The 24238-nt window shown below is 40.5% G+C and overlaps 1 protein-coding gene across 9 annotated transcripts in view; it reads left to right on the top strand.

The window, feature by feature from the left end:
- The window catches only part of CASK (calcium/calmodulin dependent serine protein kinase), a 507330-nt gene extending 483299 nt beyond the window's left edge, over positions 1–24031 (top strand). For 6 of the 9 annotated variants that reach the window (XM_053579588.1, XM_053579585.1, XM_053579586.1 and 3 more), the window contains 5 exons: positions 3148–3228; positions 3334–3414; positions 6044–6246; positions 14615–14698; positions 18478–24031. In XM_053579588.1, the coding sequence (XP_053435563.1) occupies positions 3148–3228; positions 3334–3414; positions 6044–6246; positions 14615–14698; positions 18478–18654 (626 nt within the window). In that variant the 3' untranslated portion in view covers positions 18655–24031. The remainder of the gene's footprint in view (positions 1–3147; positions 3229–3333; positions 3415–6043; positions 6247–14614; positions 14699–18477) is intronic. The other 3 variants (XM_053579590.1, XM_053579587.1, XM_053579583.1) reach the window with 1 other exon arrangement.
- The last annotated feature ends 207 nt before the right edge of the window (positions 24032–24238 follow it).

The raw sequence follows: 24238 nt of genomic DNA, 5'->3' as shown, positions 1-24238 counted from the left end.
TCAGGAGGCTGAGATTGCTGTGAGCTATGATGTCACAGCACTCAATCCAGGGCGACAGAGGGAGACTCTGTCTCAAAAAACAAAGAAAACAAAAAGTAGCCTACAACCTCTCTGCCCTGTTGGAATTTTAAAATAAGATAATAATAGTAAAATATATGTATGTATGTATATATATATATATATATAACAATAATAGTCATAGGTACACAAAATTAGAGATTGCAGACAATACACAAAGGTACAAAGTGAAAAGCAAAAGGCTTCCACATCTACACTCTCTCAAGAGGGTTCTGACTATTCCCACACAAAATTTCTATGCATATGCTGATATCTAAAACCCACTGGCTTTTACATAAGGATATTGTTAAATTTTTATTAAAATTAGTTTGTTTCTTAATGTGATTTATTTGCCTTGTGTTTAGAATATTGCATGATAAAGTTTATTTTGTGCATATTATACTTTTATTTTACTAATATATGAAAAGCCATATTTCAATGACCCCTGTACATTTTTCATGCTGTCTCACTCCCAATGGCCTCTGTGCATGTAAGTAACCTGTTGAATGACTATGCCTCTGTGTTTTTCATGGTTTCCTTTTATTAAGTGCTTCTTTTTCTTTCAGCAAGCAACTTAAAACCTTTAAAAGTTCAGTCTTGAAGTGCTCTCCTAATATTCCTTGTATCTCTTATTTTAAAATACCCACCTTTATTGTTTCTCAACCCTGTGACCATCTGGTGATTTCATTTAGACCAGAGTAACCTCTTCATGCTACTCATTTATGGCTAAGATACTGATGTCTAACATATTTGTCCATTGTTTGTGGTGTTGTCAATCGCTAACTCATTCTTTTGTGTTTAAAAAAATGACAAGTCTTAATTTGATAGGATCAGAGTTAGAATTCTGTAGAGCAGTGGTTCTCAACCTTCCTAATGCCGCGGCCCTTTAATACAGTTCTCGTGGGTCACGACCCACAGGTTGAGAACCGCTGCTGTAGAGGGAGAGGGATATGTATTCTATTTGGAAAGCTTGTGTCATCATCTTGCTCTTTTGTGAGATGCTTGATTATTTTTACATAATAAAACATATCAGCTTGCTGATACATTTCTTTCATAAGCATACTTTTTCTTGATGGAAATATCACTCAGGGAGTAATAGGCATAGTAAGAAATGCCATCAGCACTCCTGCTTTTATTTTTGCGACCCTCATCACTCCATTACAGCTATAGTATAACTACCCTGTTTCCCCGAAAATAAGACATCCTCCGAAAATAAGACCTACTTACAGGAAAGATAAGACGTCCCCTGAAAATAAGACCTGGCACATCTTTGGGAGCACACTTTAAAATAAGACACTGTCTTATTTTCGGGGAAACAGGGTAGCTTTTAATTTTGTGAATCTGCCATTCTGAACACAAAAAACATTTCTTAGTTTTCAGCTATTGCTGGAGGGTATGCTTTAAAGACTTTTAGTGAACCTTATGGAATCAAGTTATCAAAAGAAAACAAATGCACACATACCCATTAATATGCACTAACCCTTATTTTAATACATTGCATTTCTTTTTTATATATTTTGAGAATGATGCTTTTTGTTTGTTTCTGATCTGTGGCTTTCTAGAGTATTTTACTTTGCATTTTAAAGTTCTTTGTTGGGCGGCGCCTGTGGCTCAGCGGGTAGGGCGCCGGTCCCACATGCCGGAGGTGGCGGGTTCAAACCCAGCCCTGGCCAAATTAAAAAAAAAAAAAATTAAAAAAAAATTAAAGTTCTTTGTTACTGGGAAGATCACAACTGTTAAGGTCTGAGCTGATACTCACAATCATTTGGCCATATTGTTTCAGGAAGTAGAAGTTTCTCTTTAATGATTGGCTGAAATAGCCCAGATTCCTTTATTACATTATGGAATCAATTGTATTGAATTTATTTCAACCCCTGTAAAATCTAGGGCTTATTCAATATTCTTTTTTTTTTTTTTAAACACAAAAGGAGTATTTATTAGTTGCCATTTTGACTTATGCAGGCCATTTTCTCCCCACAAACTATTTATTTTTTTTTTATTAAATCGTCAATATTCTTTAAAAAAAATAAATAAATAAAGGAAACTTCAGTGTGTGACTAACAGCATTTTGGTATGACTATACCCCCCCAAAAAAATTATAGGAAATATAGACATATTTTAGCCTTTTGTGAGAATTTTCAAAGGTGTGTGAGAGTTGGACCATGCTGAACTTCAATAGGAATGGTTATCCACTCAGGAAATTTCATACATTACTTGAAATTATTTTTGTAAGTGTTAAGAGGCAGTTTTCAAAAAAATATTTGCTAAAGTATTTCTTCTCAGTCTGTAATGATTAGAGAACTCTCCTCTTGCAAAGGTTTCCAAGCTCAGACTCTGCTTCATGATTCTTTCCATCCTTTTCATCCTTATTGACCACACACAGATTGCCCAAGTAATGACCAACAAAGTTTCAGGCCCAGAGAAGCATGTTATTCTACTGACATACCCGATACTTTCCATTGAATGGATATCTGGATTGCAATAAAACTTGTCAGATGCTCATGTAAAAGCTTGTGAAATAGTTACAGAACTTCACTTTGAAAAAAATCTAGCATGTTACCTTCATCAACTCTGTTGAAGGAAAGAAACATGAAGTTAAAGACCAGCTATCCATGCTTTTCTCACCCATCTCTGCAAATGATCTAGCTGGTCCCTCTCTTGGTTAACTTTAGTTGCATTCATGCTATATTCATGTTGGTCACTGTCTGTAGATTTTTTTCTTTTTAGTATTGCTGATTTCTTAGAATTAGAAAAATTTGAAAAGCATGTGGTTTTGAATAAATTCATGTGATTTGTTGGATGCTACATGAAAAGATATGCAGTATCTTTTAGAATTGGACTTTTATGCATGTGTTCAATATAACTTTGAATACCCCTGGTTCTAAAGTATATTTTCATGGGCTTCAAAATGAAATTTTCTCTCTAAAGGCTATAGACTTAAATTACAAGTAATCCCTATATATAAGTTGGATTCATACATTTTAAGACATGGTTTTAATATCACTATAGTTTTGCCAGTAAAATTGTAATTTACCTACATGAAATATTCATTCTATAAATTGACCTTTCTTCTAAATCTTTGCATTTTAGTGTTTGATCAATTAGATCTTGTTACATATGAAGAAGTAGTAAAACTGCCAGCATTCAAAAGGAAAACACTAGTCTTATTAGGTAAGTTTGATTGTATAAGTGGCTTGCTTCTGCTCACCATCAAAACATTTTGTGAAGGTTGTTAAGAGTTGTCAATTTTAACATCATTTTTTAAAAATGACATAGGTGCACATGGTGTTGGGAGAAGACACATAAAAAACACCCTCATTACGAAGCACCCGGACCGGTTTGCGTACCCTATTCCACGTAAGCAATGTCTCAATCATTCATTTTATTTTTCCTATCCCTTTTTTAACCTTATAGTATATATATTTTTATTACATAAGTGGTAACTGTTCGTTGTAAGAAATCTGTAAAATCCAAAAAAGAACAAATCAAAAAATGAGGTAACGATAATTCCAACTCTGCTTCCCCAATAATAAGAGTTATAAATATTTTACCGTCTACCCTGCTAGGCTTCTTTTAGTGTAAATATATATAGTTTGTTTGTGTTATGTTTGTGTTTTCTAATAAAATTAATCTCATTCATTCTGTTTATAACTTAATTTTTCTTATAGTATGTCATAAACATTACCTAGATGAATTATTCTTCAGGAAAACAGGTTTTAATAGTTGCACAGAGAGGGACTTTGCCTGACAAATGCAAGTAGTGTGACCTGGTTCTTTGTGCCCTCAGTGAGTCCCCAGTAGTTACAAAAAAGATAGTTGCATACTTTTGTCTGATATGACAATGTTTTCCTCATTCAGTATCTAAATTATTGACTTCTTATCACTTTTAAAACCCAATCAATGTGCTATCAGTTGTTTACAATAAAGAATTTCAAATCTCGACAAAAAAGAATTTCAAATCTGTAAGATTTTTAATTCCCCTAATTTTCTATATCTTATTATTAACCTCTTGTCCTCTTTCTTTCCTTAACTGTAAAATGAAGTAATCTGGGGTTGTAAAGAGGACTTGAGGTCCTGTGTGTGAAGCACTTAGCAGATCGCAGATAAGTGGTAGACATCTTGCCATTGTCATTTTATTATTATCATTATTCTGAAGTTTAAAATTTCAGTCCGAAAAGCTTTCTAGCAGACAGAGCTTTGTTCAGGGTGGGAAGAGGTAAAGGAGAATTATTTCTTTTAAGAGCAACAGGAGAAAATGTAAAGATTGGCTCCATTCTGTGATGCCTTCCTAAAGTAGCACCACTTACAGTTATCTGTATGCTTCAGAGAGCCAGGAGGCTTCATAAAACCACCCTCATTCCAGAACCCTGACTGATTCACACAAGAAAAGAATTTACCAAATACCATTTCATTTGGTGCTACTAGGGTTTTCTAGTTAAACACTTTTAGATGTTTTTTTAATTCCCCATATGTCTAGACCATGAGTACAGCAAGCTTGCCTAACATTTAACTTCTTAATCACCTATGAATTGAACTTCTGTGTTATTAAATGGCCAGTTAACTAGCTTGGTTTTAAAGCTTACCTTTGCTGACATCAATCATGTCTATTCTCTAAAATATTTGACCCCAGATGTGTATATAACATATATTTAACTAGTGAGATGACTGAAGATAGTACAACATCAATATGTGATGCCATTACTTCAGCTTTTGATGTACTGGGAGAGAGGGCTTCTATTTAAAATCTCCCTGTGTTGATATCCATGAGCACCTGGCAGTTCGAATAGTATAGCAAGAGAGGGGGGATTCTTCATTGGTTTGGGCCCATGTACACAGCAAAGAATAATATAAATTTGTTCTTGCTCAAGGAAGGAAAGAAGTTGAAAGAAAGAAGGAGAGTGGGAGGAAAGAATGAAAAAAGAAAGGAAGGGGAAAAGGAGGAAAAAAGAGAGAGAAAGAATGAATTAAAACAAATGTTCCTGGTTCATCTAGCAAAACATTATTACATTATTTAAAGTGTGTTTTCGCAGGATACTGGTCCTATTAGTAGCCACAGAACTAGGGTTTATTGGCATAGACTTTCACTTAGGTGAGGGTAGGCAAACCTTTTCTGTAAAGGTAGAGCTAGTAAATAAACATTTGAGGCTTTGAAGACCATATAGTCTCTGTCACAGCTGTTCAGCTCTGTGGTATGAAAGCAGCTGTTGTGGTATGAAAGCAGCCATAGACAATATATAAATAAATGTGCATGGCCGTGCTCCAGTAAAATTTTATTTACAAGAACAGACAGTTCTTGTACTTACACAAGCCAGTTTACCACCTTCTGGTTTAGGTATTTCGTAATAATTATGGCCACATTGTCTAAGGTCATTGTGTTTTCAATATGGTGTGCCTTTTACTATAGTCTACATTTTCCTTTTGCAAGATGCTATAGACCAGCACTATCCAATAGAACTTTCTGCAATAATTGCATCATTCTATATCTGTACCATCCAGTACAATAGCCATTAACCACATGTGGCTATTAAACCCTCAAAACATGGCTGGTAAGACTGAGGAACTGAAATTTGTGTTTTATTTAATTTTAATTTATTTAAATGTAAATAACCATATGTAGTTTTCCATTTCTTTTATCCTTTTTTTTTCTTCTGCTCAACACCCAACTGCATTAAAGTATTCCGTAAGTTGTGTTAATCTTGGGTCATTCTCCTCTCATGGCCCATGAAGGGATGAAATATATCTCACCTAGACACTGACAGATTCACCAAATCAAACAACTCGCTGGCTGCTGTGGTCTGATATACACAGATAAATACGGTTTCTAGAATTTAGTTCTACAAAGCTACTGGGAGTGAGAATAGGGGATGTGTAATATATGATAAAGAGCCCACAGCTTTAAGAAGAGATTGGGTCTGAGTAATTCTATTTGGGAGCATAAGCTCATCAGCTCGGCCTTTTAAGCCTCTCATGGCATGCAACTTTGCAGATACAACCAGACCGCCAAAGAAAGATGAAGAAAATGGAAAGAATTATTACTTTGTATCTCATGACCAAATGATGCAAGACATCTCTAATAATGAGTACTTGGAGTATGGCAGCCATGAGGATGCCATGTATGGGACAAAACTGGAGACCATCCGGAAGATCCACGAGCAGGGGCTGATTGCAATACTGGACGTGGAGCCTCAGGTAATGCCTGCTCACCTTGAACCCCAAACATCCTGCCTGCATGCTGCTAAGCTCAGATTCTAAATCAAAAATGCCATCAGGAAGTCACGGGTCACATAATAATTTCATAAACTACAGGAAACTATTAGTAATCAAGGCATCATGGTTAATAGTTTAGAATGCAAACTGACTAATCTGCCCACTGCTCCCCACAGGGTGGGGAACCTGTGACCTTCTAATCTAGATCTTTGAGTACAGCCTTTTGACTGAACCCAAATTTTGCAGAACAAATCCTTTTAATAAAAGGATTTATTGTCCATGAAGTTTGGATTCAGTCTAGGGGCTGCATTTGGGGATCTGGAGGGCCACATGTGACCTTGAGGCCGCAGGTTCCCTACCCCTTTAAGAAGCAGAGATTATTCTCTTAAGAGGTTTATTATACTCAGTAGCTCAAAAAAGTACCTGATTGAGTCTGTGCCTGCCAGAAGTGCTACAGTCATCTGACCTCAGGATGAGACTCTGGCACTTTGTTACCACACAGGCACCTTTCCTCTCTTGGTACATCTCACGCTGGACAATCAGAGCCTCTACCAGCACCTTATGTTAATCACCAGCAAGAACGATCCTGGGGCCTGGGTGTAAAACACAGCACTAGCTTTGTGATGGCAAACAGGAATGAGTGCAGATGTCACATGGAGCAGGAATGGAAACCCAGGGTGGCTCTCAGCCTCTGCCATCTCTTTACCTGAGGACAGCACCTGACCCTGAGCTAAAACTAGAAGAGATATGGAAAACTGGGAGAGGACACAAAGGAGAGCCAGACACAGAGACAATTAAATGATTTGTAGATAAGTCTTATGCAAGGAGCAATCAGAATTATTAAATTTGAAATAGGGCAGCGCCTGTGGCTCAAAGGAGTAGGGCACCGGGCCCATATGCTGGAGGTGGTGGGTTCAAGCCCAGCCTCAGCCAAAAACTGCAAAAAACAAACAAACAAAAACAAAATAAATTTGAAATAGAGGAAGTTGAAGGCTTTGCATCATGAATGCTGACAAGCTATTTTTTTTCTCTGAGTACAAACCAAGTAGAAGTAGAATATAAAGCACAGTAGGAAGGATTTGGGAATTGGAGGTGTTGGGGTAGGTTACAGGAAAGGCTTGTGGGTGCCCATGTGACTCCTAGGTCTGCTGTTTCTAAGACTAATCTGTACCAAAACACCCTTATCACTGAGAAGAATCATTACACCACCTGCTGAGATGGTAGACCGGCTCCCTTCAAGCAGGCTCTATTTCATCAGGAGGCTCATGGGTTATTGTAGGCAGGATGAATCCCTGTTTAGGGGCTATCATGTGAGACTTAGTCCCCTAGTCATCCCCAAAGTAAGGACAGAACCTACTGTGTGACCTGGGGCCTGATAGCTCAGTTTCTGGGCTGCAAATCCTAACATATGGCCAGTGGGTTTACCCATTTCTGTTTTACAACACCTGATGGGTTTCTGGAACTTGGAACTTTGGAAACCACAAAAATATCTGGTTACGGGGCTAGGGAGGAGAGCACCAGTAGGGTGAACACTGTAGTTTACTGAACAATGAACTTGGACCTATATAGAACTAAATATATAATGTGTACCACAGATTGATTTTTGTTTAACTACTAATCCCTCCTTACTAGGGATTGGAAAAATCTTCTGGCCAGGGGTGGCTAGAGGCAAAGTCTCAATCCTGGTCCTGGTCTTCGACATCCTCTCCTTGGGTTCCACACTGGTCTTCACCTGAACGTCGTTTTCTGCTGGTAGTAATGTCTCTAGCAGTATGCTGGCTGCAGGGCTCCTCAGACTCCCTCTGCATTACCTAAATCCACTTTCGAGGGCTTTCTGCCTTACCTGCCACTGCTGCTGCCACCGCCACCACTGCTGCTGCTGCTGCTGCCGCTGCCACTCCACTCATAGTGTCCAGCTCTCCCTGTCTCCTTGCCCTTGCACAGCCATGCATTGCTCTGCACTGCCGACTGGGAGACACTTCCCTCAGCCTCCTCAGGACACCCACAGCAGTTACTTTACCCATTGCACTTGGCCGCAGAGCACCTCCTTGCCCCAGCTGGGCACATTCTCCCCTGCTCCTCTGACTGCTGGATGAGCTCACTTGCACTCTTCTCTCCTGCTTTCTGGGTCCTAACCTCCCAGAACTATGATTCTCGGGTCTGCCTAACCCAGAGGGTTGTCCGTAGATGTCCTGGTCTCTACCTAACCCTCTCTGGGCCAGAAGCCCTGGGGATAGGGATCATCTGGGTCCTGTTCTCCTTGTTGGTCTGATTGACCACTCTAGTCCCAGGCCCTCCTACCCAGTCCAGCTTCATGCCAGTCCTGGTCTCACACTGACTGTTGTGTACTACAACACAGCTGGGAACGCACACAGTCTGCACAGATTGGGCTCTACCCTCAGGCTTTTCTGCCCTGTGGAACTGTGGAAACCACAAAAATATCTGGTTATGGGGCTAGGGAGGAGAGCACCAGTAGGGTGAACACTGTAGTTTACTGAACAATGAACTTGGACCTATATAGAACTAAATATATAATGTGTACCGCAGATTGATTTTTGTTTAACTAATAATCCCTCCTTACTAGGGATTGGAAAGCTCTGTTCCTATCTGGTAGGGCCCTCATCCTGTCTTTTTTTTTTTTTTTTTTGAGACAGAGCCTCAAGCTGTTGGCCTGGGTAGAGTGCTGTGGCATCACAGCTCACAGCAACCTCCAGCTCCTGGGCTCAAGCGATTCTCCTGCCTCTGCCTCCCAAGTAGCTGGGACTAGAGGCACCCGCCACAACGCCCGGCTATTTTTTGGTTGCAGCCGTCATTGTTGTTTGGCAGGCCCGGGCTGGATTCGAACCTACCAGCTTAGGTATGTGTGGCTGGCGCCTTAGCCAGCCACTTGAGCCACAAGTGCCGAGCCTCATCCTGTCTTCGGGATGCCTGGGGCCAGGAGCAAATTGTTTTCAGGCACAGCCTCGTTGCTCTAGGGAGGCTCTTTCCTTAGGACATTTTTCTCCATGCCCCTTTCCCATCTTAGCTTGTTAGAGTAACCCCTCTATTGTGTCTCATGAACAGTTTGATCCACCAAACTTGTATTAAGCACTTATTCTATGCCAAGCACTGGGTCAGGTGCTAAAAATACAATTCAGAAGACAAACTGGTGAGGATGAAATTCCTTCCTTGATGTCCATGAGAAACTGTCCATAATAGAAGTGTCTTGTGGCATTGTTTAAAATCCTCTCACTTCTACCACACTATGTGTGGACCATAGGAAAAACACCAAACATTGGTGTTCAGCTCTTTTAGTGTCAGTCTAATACTCTGTGCCATCATATTTTAGATAGTTTAGGCCAAGCTGAGCACATATCTAATAATACTATATGATAAGATGTTGGGAGTCCAACTTTAGAACTAGAAGACCATAGGAAAGACATTAAAGTAGGAAGAAATTTAAAACCTGGTTTCCTATGAAATAACAATAGACTATGTTCTCACAGTGCTTTATATTTTGCCAAGTGTTATTATTCCTTACCTAAGCCTTGTAACCCTATGAGATAGAGATCAGCATCTACTTTTACAGATGAAGATACCAAGACTTAATATAACTGTGACATGACCAAGGTTTTACAGCCAATTGAAAGAGAGGTTTGATTTGAACTGTGTTGGTTGTTTTATTTTGTTTTGTTACAATAAGTCCCAACCTCCTTTTGCTGTACCATCCTAGAAGAGGTAGCCCTGGGAATCTTCAAGGTGGTCCACCTTACATGTAGTAGTACAATTTAAATCCTATTTTTTTTAATGTTTACAAAACTTCATAAGGCAGTCAAACCTGAGAAAAATGGTAGAATTTATCTCTCATGGAAATAAGGCTATGGCTCAGAAGATAATTCATGTCCCTAAAGCTGAAACTATAATAGCTCCAGTGTGTAATCAAGAGTTTAATGTGATAGTTTTAGATTTTAACTTTATTCTGATATATCCATGTATAGTATTAAAAAGCTAACAGGAGCAGAATACCTTGTGGTTTTGCTTTTGCCCGTAGAGATAAAGGTCATCACCAAGAGGTAGCTTAAGTCTTATGAGCAACGTATACTTTAAAACAAGAGCCATGTCATAGCAGCTCACCCCTGTCATCCTAGCATTCTGGAAGTCCAAGGCAGGAAGATCTCTTGAGCTCAGGAGTTCAAAACCAGCCTAAGCAAGTGTGAGACCCCCATCTCTCCTAAATATAGAAAAAATTAGCATGCAGATACCTATATTCCCAGCTACTCGGGAGGCTGAGGCCGGAGGGTTACAAACCCCAGGCAGGATTTTGGGGATGCTGTGAACTAGGCTGACACCACAGCACTCTAGCCTAGGCAACAGAGTAAGACTCTGACTCAAAAAAAAAAAAGGAAAGAAAAGAAAAAAGAAGAGAAACAATACCAACAACAAAGCCACAAAGCTGGGTGCAGTGGAATTTTAGTACTCTGGAAAGCCAAGGCAAAAGGATTGCCTAAGCTTAGGAGTTCGAGACCAGCTTAAGCAAGAGCAAGATCCTGTCTCTAATAAAAAAAAAAAACAACAGCAAAAAAAATAAATAAGAGCCAGCTTCTGAATCAGAAGCTATTTTGTTAAATTGGTTGGCTCTCTTAAGATTGGTTTTGAGGTCACTGTGTTCTTCCTAAATCCTTAAATGTTTGTACAAAATGACTCAGATACCTTGCCCCTATGTTCTTTTTAAGTTTACACACCAGTTAGTCTTATAGATAGCTGCATCTCAGATATTTGGGTCAGACTTGAGGATGGTAACCTGAGATTAATTACTGGCCATAGCTGAGCCGTAAAAGCAATTTTATCCCTGCAAAAGAGAACTAAAGAATTAACTTAAAATGTTAAGTTAATATTACTTTCACTATTTGAATCCAGCATTTTCAGTGATCTTTCTGGAGTATACTCTCTGTCACTTACCCACCCTTCCTATCTCTCTTTCTGTCTCTCTATTTCTATACCTCTCTGGGATTCAGAGAGAAAGAGATTTGCCTGTGAATATTAAGAAATTTGTGTCTTACCTTGAATCAGGAAGAGGTTTTAGAGTTCATCTGTAAGTCACCTATTAACTGCCTGAGAGAGGGGAATCCTTGTGAGTAGGTCCATTTCCTTTCCCTAAAGTAACACTGAACCTCAGTCCTGCCTGACTGCACCCAAAATGGCACCCACTCGAGGCCCATAAGTTGAGCAGAGTATGGGGACAGAGACCTTTAAGAACTGTGTATGTTGGAAATGCGTGGTGACTCTGCTAAAGATATGAAGCCTGCTGGATAAGGAAATCTCAGTCAGTAGTCAAGGCATCATAGAATTTTTGAGAATATAATAAGGTATAAAATCACAGCCATGAAAAGGAGGAGGAAGCAAAACTGCTAACCACAGGGGCCGCTATAGTTACTATGATAAACATTAAATTTGGCTCTGAACTTCCTGGCCACCAGGGCAAAAAAGGGAATCAAGAAATATGACCTGGGGGCGGCGCCTGTGGCTCAGTCGGTAGGGTGCCGGCCCCATATACCGAGGGTGGTGGGTTCAAACCCGGCCCCGGCCAAACTGCAACCAAAAAATAGCCAGGCGTTGTGGCGGGTGCCTGTAGTCCCAGCTACTCGGGAGGCTGAGGCAAGAGAATCGCTTAAGCCCAGGATTGGAGGTTGCTGTGAGCTGTGTGAGGCCATGGCACTCTACTGAGGGCCATAAAGTGAGACTCTGTCTCTACAAAAAAAAAAAAAAAAAAGGAGAAGAAATATGACCTGATTCTTAGACACAAGAAGCATTTGGCAATGTGATGAACTTGGCCTTCATTGATGGTTTTATGTAGTATGTGTAGAACAACATATGTTCATGGATATAGACTTAGAGATGGATAATCTGCATAGAGCTAAAGTAATGTCTTCCAAGGAGTTTGTTTTCTACTGCTGTAATAAGATAGCAGGCTAGAACCAAAAACATTCAAAGACTTGAGTAGCTAGCAGGCTAGGTCACTGAGTGAGGAAAAAAATATTTCATGCCCAGGGTATCATCCTGTACTTTATCCACTACTTCATCTTGATTCCAGTCAGCATCCAGGCTGTGAGGACTTCAATCTGGCACCCAGAGTAGCTTCAGCAAGAGAAATAAATGGTGTTTTTTCCCATCTCAGTTGCCCAGAAGCTGGTTGTGGGTGGGTATGTATGTGTGACAGCAGGTAGGGCGATGAGAAAACCTTCTGTCTCATCTGACGCCATATTCAACTGATTATGAAGACAGGAAGGAAGGGAAAATAGCCCAAGATAATATTCGACAAAAGGGGCATTTCTAAATGAAGATCCCTTTAGCTCATACATGAACTATATATGGACTTTTTCATGATGTTTATTCCTTGCTGAAGTCTTCAGTCACAAAAGGATTGTCAAAGAAGCTGCTAGTTATAGCTTTCAAAAATTAACATTTGCGAGCTTGGAGATCTTTCCTATGAGAAGAATCTGAGTCTGTGACTTTAACAACTAAAGAACTTTGATAGACAGATACCATGCACCAGGCTCCCTTAACCCACAAGAAGATACTGTATGACCAAAATTCAGAAATAGAATCCTAATGAGAGCAAGCTTTGCACTTAAAAAAAAAAAAAAGAACCTTTAATATCAAATTTGTCTTTCATGCCTACATGTGCAAAGATACCAAAAGAGTCCCTTCAGCCAAGAGAACAAAGTGCTCTTTAGGTGAACCTGACCCAAAAGACTTGTATTTACTGTTTTTACATTTAATTTTCTCATAAAGACAGTTTATGCCAGATGTCATACTGGGCATGAGGGAGAAACTGAACAAGACACTGTCCCTGCCCTCAAGGAGCCTACCCACTAGTCCCCAGGGATTTGGATTTCCAGTGTGATGGGTACTTCAGGAGTACATGGGAGATCAGAGCTCACAAAGAACTTTCCAGAGTAAAGAACATCAGTACTGTGAGTTCTAAAGGATTACTCAACCAAGCAAGAGGAAGAGAATGGAAGGGGAAGTGATAGGAAGTCCTGAAAGAGGGAACAGTTAAGTAAAAATACCAGGAAGCTAGAGAGAGTCTGGCGCTTAAGGAACTGAAAGTAGTTCTTAGTAAGGCCAGTCCATGGAGAAGAAAGGGCAGAGAGAAGCTGAAGAGGTTGAACATGGGCCCACTTGTGAGGAAGGGACCTGCCACTGAGGAGTAGACATTTTATCCTGAAGCCAAGTGGGAGCTATTGAAGGATTTTGAGCAGGGAGGCCATGAGATTGACATTTCAGAAAGATCATTCTAGTATGGACTGGAAAGCAGCAAAACTGGAGACAGTGCAACCAGTCTAATTGCAATTACAGTAAACTAGGAAAAAATGGAGCTATAGGAATCAGGCAAAGCAAACAAATTAAAAGACCATTTAGAAAACAAAACAGTGGGCAGCAGAATATATGTGTTAAATTCTGTATAAAGGGCAGTAAGATATCACTCCTGTGCATAGGCATTAATTCCATGTCAGTTACTTAGGAATTGATTAACTGTGTTGAGTGTTGTTTCTTGGGAGTTTGTAATCTCCCTGAGGGTCGTGTTTCCTCATGGGAAGAGCAGAGCAGTAATTCCTTAGCAGAATCAACTCCTGCAGCATAGGAGCACAGCTTTGCAGTGCATTTGGAGTGCCTTAGAAGGGAAATGAAAGGGACGTCAGATTCTTCTCCCTTGAACTCACCATTCTCATATGTGTCTATGCAGTGCCCACAGCTGCTCAGCCTCTTTAATGTTAGGGCCAAGACAAAAACCCCAGGGCCCCTGACTCCAGCTCAGGGCAAGGTCCCCTTTCCCCATAAGTCCCACAGGACCTTTCATGAGGGCAATTCAGAAGGCCTTACATAAGTGACTCCAGCCCTCATGGTTAACAGTGGCCAGGATGTGCTCTCCTTGGTTTGCAATTTGAAATCCAAAATGTAATACAGTGGGCTCCAGATCAGTAGTAAAACCAGCCTACAGGTCCGTGCCTACCCTAAAATCTAAAAGTCAGGCTACAGCTAATAACCAGGTTTGAATGAATATTAACCCACAAAATCAGTGTTAACTTATTAAGAAAACTAAATCAGATTGATTCATGAGATTTGTAAGAAAAAAGTCCAGTTTGTCAACTTTTATTTTCTGATGGCTGTTGTCCATCCTTTAGAAAAAAAGGAGTAATACATGGTAGAAATTATGTATAAGGTTAATAAATTTAATGATACCTTGCCTAAAATTTGAACCAAGGGCCTGAAATTTTCAGTTATATAAATTTCTTAAAGGCTCATTTGAAATTTACATGATTTATTTCTTCTTTTAAGGCTCTCTCTTTCTCCTTTTTTTTCAACACAGGCACTGAAGGTCCTGAGAACTGCAGAGTTTGCTCCCTTTGTTGTTTTTATTGCCGCACCAACTATTACTCCAGGTTTAAATGAGGTAAGAATCAATCTGTTTTTCCCCAAATAAGCATACCCCATTGCAAGGATCCACGTGTGTTGTGCATTCAAAACCAAAGCCCCATCCCATTAAGATAACTCAGTGAAGCTCTGCTTTGTTGTTGATGCCGAGCAGTAAGACTTCCAGAGCCTGAGGTCCTCTTTCAGTATTAGGAATTAATTAAGCAACATAAACTGTGGTTCTTTGAAGATGAGAATCATTAAACAAATTCAAGCCCTAGTGCCTAGCACGGTTTGAAACAAATCAGTCTACATTTGCAGCAAAAGGCTGCTCTGGTGAAATGAGGTATGGAATTGAATGGCCCATGCCTGTGCCCTTATCAATAAACCTACTTCTAAAATCTGGGAATAAACCTCTTAACGTCCTAGGCATCTCACACCCTTCAGGGCTGCCAGCCTAGTCTCTCTTCTGGTAGGGATTGTGCAGAAGCAGCAGCAGCCCCCAAGGCCAGCTCGGGGCCAAAAACTGCCTTGCCTGAACAGAGCTATAAAGAATCCATGACCTTGGTCTTGCTGTGCAGGTTCCCCCAGGCAGTCTCTGGACTGGAACCCATGGAGAATTTCACTCCAGATCCCTGAAAACTACCAAATCTAGAAATGAGCTCTGTCCATATCAAGCCAGTTCAAGTCATCAGCTACCACAGAGATGGTGCCTGTGAGAGTTGGCTGTACCATAGTACCAAGCTGATTTAGAAGGTTTTGTATTGCTGAGGAGATAGGAAACATAGTTATCATGTGTCTGGTAAGCATAGCAGTAAGAGGAGCCTTCTATTCAAAGTTACCCTGTGAAGACAGTTACTTTCGCAAGTTCTAGAAACCTTCAGAGGAATCTTGGCTTTGTTCAGAAAACAGAAGCCTAAACTCACCCAAGCTTAAATGCAGTTAAAGTTTGGACATTTTCACTTTGTGTACCTTTAAGAAAGATTAAATATTTATATTTACCTATGTTACTCTTATTTTCAGTCATTATTTTTTGTCATTTCATTTGCAAAAGGTATATTCCTTAGTAAAATTCTACTTTTCCTAATTTATTTAATATATAACCATATTTGAAACTCCACATGGTGGTTAGCTTTTATCCTTTGGTTACCATGTATTTTTCTTGAATTATCATCTTTGCTTTGTTTTTGTTTTGCCTGTTTTCCTGCCCTTTTACTAATTTTCCATAGCTGCCAAAATGGTGCAGAAAATTACCTGTAAGTACCAGCTAGGAGGCAATGAAATATAGTCTTGTTTCTTTTAATAGATTTAGACTGTAGACATTTTGTTCCCACAAATCCTTGCTTTCGCTGTAGAATAAAGGCATTTTGTTTTCACTGAATTAAACCCTGCTCATGCATGAGTCAAGCACACAGACAAGCTCTTATCAAGGAAGAAACAGACAAATATAACTTCATCTTATAAAATCCTTATGAGGAAGATTTATTTTTCTGTAAAGAGACCTACATTAAAAATTTGATGCTTTCAGCCATAAATTTTCTTAAATATTTCCAGCTAGTGGTTTTTGAAGCCCAAGAGATGTAGGAATTATTCCTTCTTGCATGGTAGGAAGCACTCCTGTCTTTGTGTAAATAGCAATATTTTTTGCATTGATTGTAAAGTAAAGCCACGGTGAAAATACTATGCTTTTTAAGTGCAAACAGAATGTGTGTTGATAATGACCTTAGAAGGTGCTTATTAACTGAGGTCTTATCTACACTATAGTAGTTAACACTAAAGTTCAAAGCACACATGCTGGTGTCCTGCTTTCAAATTCCTGTAGAAGGTGAGTTGGACATTCTTGGTTTAGAGTATCCTGATAGAAAAGACTGAGTTCCCAACTGCCCATATCTGCTGCAGTGCCAGGAAAGGATTCAGCAAGTATCTTTCTTTTTTTTTTTTTTTTTTTTATTTTTGTAGAGACAGAGTCTCACTGTACCGCCCTCGGGTAGAGTGCCGTGGCGTCACACGGCTCACAGCAACCTCTAACTCTTGGGCTTACGCGATTCTCTTGCCTCAGCCTCCCGAGCAGCTGGGACTACAGGCGCCCGCCACCACGCCCGGCTATTTTTTTGTTGCAGTTTGGCCAGGGCTGGGTTTGAACCCACCACCCTCGGCATATGGGGCCGGTGCCCTACTCACTGAGCCACAGGCGCCGCCCTCAGCAAGTATCTTTCTGATCAGCTATCTTTCTGATCAGTATCTTCTGATCAGCTTTCCCAAAACCTGTACCCACAGAGCAGAAGCTTGCCTGGGCCTCCCAGCTTCCTTGTCAGGAAGAGTCCCTTACAAATAATGGAGAAGCCACAGAAAAGAGGAGGGATCCCAGTCCCACAGCTCCTGGGTCCTGAAGGCATTGTATCTTTTCCTGGCAGATATGTCTCTGTCACACTGGGCCCCCATTTCCTAGTAGAATTGCTCATCTCTTGATTATAGATTAAATACTCATAAAATCCTATAATGACCAGTACCAGTCAGCCAAGTGCTTATTCTTTCAACAACGTTTACTAAGTAAGCACTTACCAGCGCTGGGGCATGGCAATGACAGGGCTTACCAGGCACATTTACTCCCTAGTTAGAGAGCAACAAATCAAATAAATGTGTATTTAATTGTATTTATATGTATTTAAGACTCAGCCCAATAGCTCACCTAGTGTATGGCAGGTGGGTTGGTGGGGGAGGGATTAATTTGACTCGCAAAGTTTCCTAGTTTCAAATTTGAACTTGCTCTTTGGGAGTTCAGCATAACAAATTTGATCCATGAGGATCCAGAGCAGACTTCCTTTTGGTCACCCTTAAGAGATCAGTCTTGAAAGAAGTGCCATCCTATAGTGTAAGCTGTGCTTATGGGACCCTAAGCTCCTTCTTACTGTTGGCTCACCCCATTGCTAGTTCTTAGAATCTGTAGCAAGCTATAGTTTAGGGAACATTCTTTACATCAATAAACCTCCCTAGAGTTCAGAAGCTTCTCTTCCTTTAGATGTATTTTCATAAGAGATGTGAGGATCTATGAACAGTGACATTTGTCTAGCCATTTCCAGTGCAGGCCAATTTGGGGGGATTCATCAGATGCCAATTACTGTTTATTTGGGAAATGGCCTTATTCCATCCATTATTTGTAACATTCAAAAAGCTTTTGCCTCTGGCATCAGCTGCTACTGAGTGAGGGCCCTTATATGTAATTGAATTCCTGGAACATGCTGAACCTTTAAGTAGAAAAGGGGAAAAAATGCAACTTAATTTGTTGTCCAAAGGCAGGGGTTTATTGGTGCAAATGCAGCTGGGCCCTGAGATCTGGTTCAAGTGACCACGGGGAGAGGGGATGAAGAGCTCTGGCCTTGCCACCATAGCCCTCCAGCCAAATGGAAGAGTGGCTTGAGGCTAGGGATAGGGCTTCCTGTGGGCCTGGATTAGAGTAATGAGGAAAGGACAGCTGGGGCCACAGTAGTCACTGCTAACCCATGCCTCGAATGGCCTTACCCAAACTGACTTTGGAGACAGGCACAGTGAGGCCTGAATGGGGGTGATGTGTTTGCTGAAGAATGTCTGTTTTCTCTACTTCACCTGGTTTGTTGTGGAGCCTCCTGTTGCATGTTGAGCAGTCACTGTCTCTGTCATGGACCGGACTTGGCCTTGTGCGTCAAGAGTCTGGCCTTGACTGTTTTCTGACATTGGGATGAGTAAAAATACGAAAAGAGAATGAATCCAACTGACTTCTCTCTTCTGTTTGCTTTTCCCTTCTCCCATGCCCATCCCTACCTCCATCTCATCACCATTTAGGATGAATCTCTTCAGCGTCTACAGAAAGAATCTGATATCTTACAGAGAACATATGCACACTACTTCGATCTCACAATTATCAACAATGAAATTGATGAGACAATCAGACATCTGGAGGAAGCTGTTGAGCTCGTGTGCACAGCCCCACAGTGGGTCCCTGTCTCCTGGGTCTATTAGGCCCCTCCCCAGATATCTGAGCATAACTGGGAACAGCTCATACATGGAAAAGCCTCTTTGTTATCGGCCTTGTGTCAGCAGGTCATGGTCCCTAGAGACTACCTAGTTGTAGTGTGACCTACATTTATAATTATTGTCATGTCCAAATAGATAGGAGGAGAAAAACAATTACACACTAATTTAAAGAGACAGTATCTTTTTTAATCAGTTCTCCTAAACTTTAATAAAATGTATCTTTAAATGTATGTATTATTCAATCCTTTGGAATGTTATATTTTTGGAAATCATAGCTTTTTATTTCCAAGGCCCCTAAAAACTGCACAAAATAGATGCTGCTTTCTATAATCTATTTTAATAATAATAAACAATGATTCTGTTACCTTGACTGGGGGTGGAACACTACATTCTTTTTAGAGTCTGATTTTATGGATTGGAAAATCTTTCTTTCCTTTATTTATTTGAAATAATTAGTGTAGTGATTACAAAACAGTCATAAATTTTTAAAAGCCTTTTTTCTCTCTTTTTTTCTTAGAATAGTATTTTTTTTATGTCCTTTATGTAACATCCAGATAATGTGATACTGTCTCTTTGAAGCACCCTGTAAACCTTTTAGAGATTTGAAGTTGGGTCTTGACTCTTAATGCATGTGGACAGTCGCGAGCGTTTATGCTGTCGGTGTGTCTGTGTTGGACAAAACAATCTGTAATCTACAGCAAAGTATATTCCGTTCATGGGGCACACCCAGGGGAATAAGAATAAAATGCTATTATGACTAAGTTGTAAACCTATGCACATCCCTTGCATTTTGGGCAACTTTATAAAAAAAAAAAGAAACTGATTTTTATTAATAATAATCATGTAGTGAAATGTGTTTGTAATTTTGTCTCAATTTAATTTGTTGTAAGGTGGGAGGGGGAATTGCTGGTTTCACCATTTTAGATCTGTGTTGTCTAAGAGTATTAACGTTTTAATTAAGCAGAGAAATGAGGATTTTTAATCTGTATGTAATTGTTTTAAAACGCCCATTTTAAGAGAAAATACTGTGCAATGAAGAAACCAGTTTAGGCATTTGCTATAAACTGAATTATTCCAAAAGGATAATCTATAACAGCCCTGTAAATTCCTTTAAAATGATAACTAACAGGACAGTTTGACCAATTTTTTTAAATATACTTCCTTTTATGTGTTCAATAATTAAATGCCTTTGGGTCCTTCATTTCATTATAGATTTTTTTCAGATTTCCAAGCCAATAATCTTTTCAGTTTTATAATTTGTTAGATGCTCATTAAACCATTGAAGGCCCAGGAGTGAGTATCGGTTGGCAGGGCAACAAAGTAGCCTGCCCAGAGCACAGCTCAGACCGCAGCTGACTCTCAGAGAGCCATGCGCCTAAGGGCTACAGGTGTACTGGAGGCCACCTGTGGTTTCTCCTTCCTCTTGCTGTATCCCTTGGCACAGGGGAATCATCTCTCTTTGTTGCTTTAGAGACATTAACCATCTCATAACCCTTCCATGAGGTTACATTCTTCCAATACAGGAGATTCAGGCTGGGGGTTCTCAGACTCTTTGCCAGAGGTCAGTAGAATGTTTTTCATTGGTATGTGAGGATATGAAGTGCTTATATTAACCTGTGATCCTTGAAAACATACCATCGTTTTTGCTTCTTGTAGGTTAGATGGCCTCAGTCACTTTGTGCCTTGGCAGGATGCACAGGGTGTGTTCTGAGCTGAACAGCTCCTCTTAAAGGACCAAACAGAGAAGGCATTTGTATATTCCTTTTACATTGTCAATACCCTACTCCCTAACTACTGTTATTAAATGATGCTAATTTCTTTTCTTGATGTTGTTCAGTGACCAGATGAGTCTGCAATTTACAAACAAGGAGTTGAGTTGGAACTGCTTCTGTTTGGACCCCACAGTGGGGTAAGCAAAGCACCAGATTCAAGCTCAACAGTGGTCTCACCCTAGATAGAGAAAACTTCAAAGAGTTGTTTAGGGCTGTGTTAGGACGATTTAAATCTAATCAATACCACAGCCAGGCAGTCTTTCCTGTGGTGGAATTGGTCACAATCTGGGCTCTCCTCAGTGTGGAAGTGCCCGTGCTACCTCTTTTCCAGTGAAGCACAAAGACAAATATAGCTAACACATGGGAAATAGAGACTGCCATCCCTCTGGTGGAAATCCCCACACCTCCACTTTCCCTTTGAAATCTAATCTCCACAGATGCTGATGATGTCCATCTTAGGCCATCCACCATGTTCATAAAGGTGGGATAAGCAGAGGAGGAGAAAAACAATGCTGACTTAAATATCTGTGGTCCCAGAATTGAGAGGCACAGTAGCACTTCTCCTCCTCTAGTAACTTTATGCATCCTCCGAGAAGCACAGGCAGGCATCATACTTGCCATCAAACAGATGGTTAAATCTCTGCACCCTCCTCAACTTCGCAAGAGGTCATCTGTTCCATTCCACTAATATACATCTTCTCCAAAGCAGTGTCTTTATGACCTAGCAGAACATACTTATATTTCTGAATGCAGAGTAATTTCAGTACATTGCTGCTGCTGCTACATTACAATTGTCCACTAAACAATCAAAGAAAATTGCTAAAAGCTTCTATACTGCTTCTATTCCATCAGCAGAACAATTTTTCCTTTCCTTTTAAAGACTAGAGTGAATGATTAAATTACTGAATCTTGTTAGTGGTCGATTGAAATGTTGAGGAGCCATATTTTGAGGGTTCTCTCCGCATCCCAACCCCATCCCCACAGCAAGAGAGTGATTTTATATGTGGAATTCTTTGTTAAAAAGATGAAATGTCCTGATTTTCTAATCATAAGACAGTAATTACTTTGCACATACGGCATATTCAATTTTAATGCTATAAAGAGAAATATCACTCAATTTAATTCATCTGGAAGTTTCCCAGTGTCAAGATAACATTGTAACCTTTTAAAATGCAATGAAATGTATCTCTTGTCAGGTGAGATGGTTTAAAATATTTTCTGGGAGAGGAAGAGAAATGGTTGACCTACTTCTTGCTATTTGCATTCAGAAGGCATCATCTTAGCCCATCCTGTTGGTGGTAGAATACCTAAAGATGTTGCAGCAAAGTCCCCCACTGTAGAAGTGCAGGAGGCCAAACAGTTGGAGCCAAGCCTTCCTTTGTGCTCTAAGCAGGCTTGGACTCCAATTACTTTTATCTTTCATCTTTTTTAAAGCCTTTGATCTTATCCGCTACAAAGGAATTCCTTTGTTTGCTTTTAAATCACTTGTAGTTATCTCTTCTTTTAGTCTTTGAGTTCATTTCTTGAAAAAGTATAGTCAATCCAGCCACCCACCAAGAAACTGGACAGTAAAGATTCCTAGAGTGTAAACTGCCCTTTAAGGACAAGGCAGCCCTTTCATCTCCCACTGATGTGATGTCTTTTTTTCCCCCATTTCAGATTTCAGATCAGTTTCATAACTTGGGGCAATTTAAGCTTGATAAAGCTACCAAGAATACTCCTTGATTAATAAATTCTTAAGAGAAATGCCTCCCACACCATCACCTCAGAAAGAGGAGAAGGCATCTTGCTATCAGCATTCCAAAAACGAGCTCTTTACGGCCCTCATCCCTCCTCCTTGCTTGCTGTCATCAAACTGGTGTGTGTTTCTTGTTTCTCATTTATTCAGAACTGAACACAGCCTCCTAATTCCGTCCTCTCTACAAGGGCTTTACAACATTGAGACTGATTATGGTTTGTAATAGGCTAAAGGTCCCTGAGCACAGTTCTCTTGTTCTGCGCCTCTAATTAATTCTTCTCTTACAAAGATGCTTTGCTTCTCACTGCAGCTTATGGAAGGGCTACAGGCTGTAATCACGAATTATTTCATTTGGTGGAGCTTTTCCTTTTCTCCTTTAGAAATAAGGTTTCCTTCCCTCTGTTTAGACTCTCCGCTTACAGGCCCATACTCAAGGCTCACCACTTGACTGGCTTTGCCCACGCACACACATCAGTCTGCCTTAAACTTGGAGATACGGGGAGTCTTAGATTTTCCAGCTTAGTGAGTGCAGTTTAGCTGTCACATACACCTAGAAAGTGGGGAGAAAAGGGAGGAGAAGAGTATGTCCACCACCATTTTCCCATCCAATCTTTCCCCTGAGATGATCCAGTTACAGGAGGTGAGCAGACACAGCCTACAGACATGGGAGTAGGAAGAGAGCTGTGCTAGCTTTGGGAAGGCACTCCCAAGTCTTAGCTCTTCAGGGCAGATAGGAAATCCTAAGCTCCTACCACCTCTCACCTGCCCCTCCATCAGCTCCCTTGAACCTGTGCAAATGGACTGAGCAAAAGAAAATGGAAAGAGATGTTTGTCACCACATGGGAGAGCTCCTTCCTGGCCCCAAACACAACTCCATCTCTGTATATGCTCAGAACCTCAGAACTTAGCTGCCACTTCTGTGTTAGCTCTGTTCTCTCTGACGTATGATCCCGGGAATATGCCAGTGCTCTGACTCACAGAGGCCTGGGTGTGACCATCTCTGGACCCAGAGAAAGTACAATCTCTGTAGACGGAGTTGTCCTAGGAAATAGAAATAGGTATTCCTCCACAGTGAGTGGGCTCCACCTAATTTTTTCATTTGGAAGACACTAAGAATTAGAGGGATTGATTTCCCATCTTAACTGTCTCCCAGAATATCATCTGTGCGGGCAGGTGGGTGGATGCTAGGTGCAGCAGGCCACGTGACTAATGTGAAGGCCACACAACCCTCACATGCTGAACCCAGAGCATCGTGTTTAATTGCAATGTAGATGCGTCGCCATTCAAACTCAGTTCTGGGGTGATTTTGCATAAAGTTTTGCCAACATGTTTTTTTTTCTGTATGTATTATTGCCTTTTTATAAAAGGTGTTGAAGTATTGTCTCAGTGATAAAAAGAGAGAGATGTTAATGGTTGTTGTATATTTCACCGTATTCAATTGTAAGTATTTGCAGGGTACAGCAAAGCCTTAGTTCGCAAGAGCATTTGTGCAGGAGGTGTCCTTCAACACCCATGTGCTGAAGGGATTGGAAAGGTTCGGATTCTTTGTAAATGTCCTGCTTTTCTTTCTCTCTGTGTGTATCTATTTACATGCCTTAGTACACGCCCTCCCATCCTGATTCCTTTGCCCTGTCGCTGGAACAACCAGAATGCTGGTGCACTGCCAGCACAGTACAAGTTGATGAAACCCTAATGAGTTATCTCGTGTGACAGGGGAAGAAGAGAAACTCCATAGTATTCTTTGTAGAATATACATACTTGTAGGATGCTGTGTAATGGGAAACCATAGAATTGGGCTTTTGTCATTTCAAAGTTGGAGAAATGTATGAATAAAATGTATAAAACATGAAAAGTCAGTTGTCTCCTCAGATTACAGGCCAAAAGCTCGGGGACAAACAACAGAGGGTTAGAGGAAGAGGGATGACCCCACTTCTAAAGATACCTGCAGAACTGATCTCAGTGTTAGACCTCACAGACATTCTCCCAAGGTGGGGGATGATATTGAGGGACAGTTCCTGCCCCCTCCCAAAGGAGCATGTCCCAGCCTCCTGGTGTCCGT

Source organism: Nycticebus coucang, chromosome X, assembly GCF_027406575.1.
Source record: "Nycticebus coucang isolate mNycCou1 chromosome X, mNycCou1.pri, whole genome shotgun sequence".
Taxonomy (NCBI): domain Eukaryota; kingdom Metazoa; phylum Chordata; class Mammalia; order Primates; family Lorisidae; genus Nycticebus; species Nycticebus coucang.
This window is presented reverse-complemented; position numbering and strand designations above follow the sequence as displayed.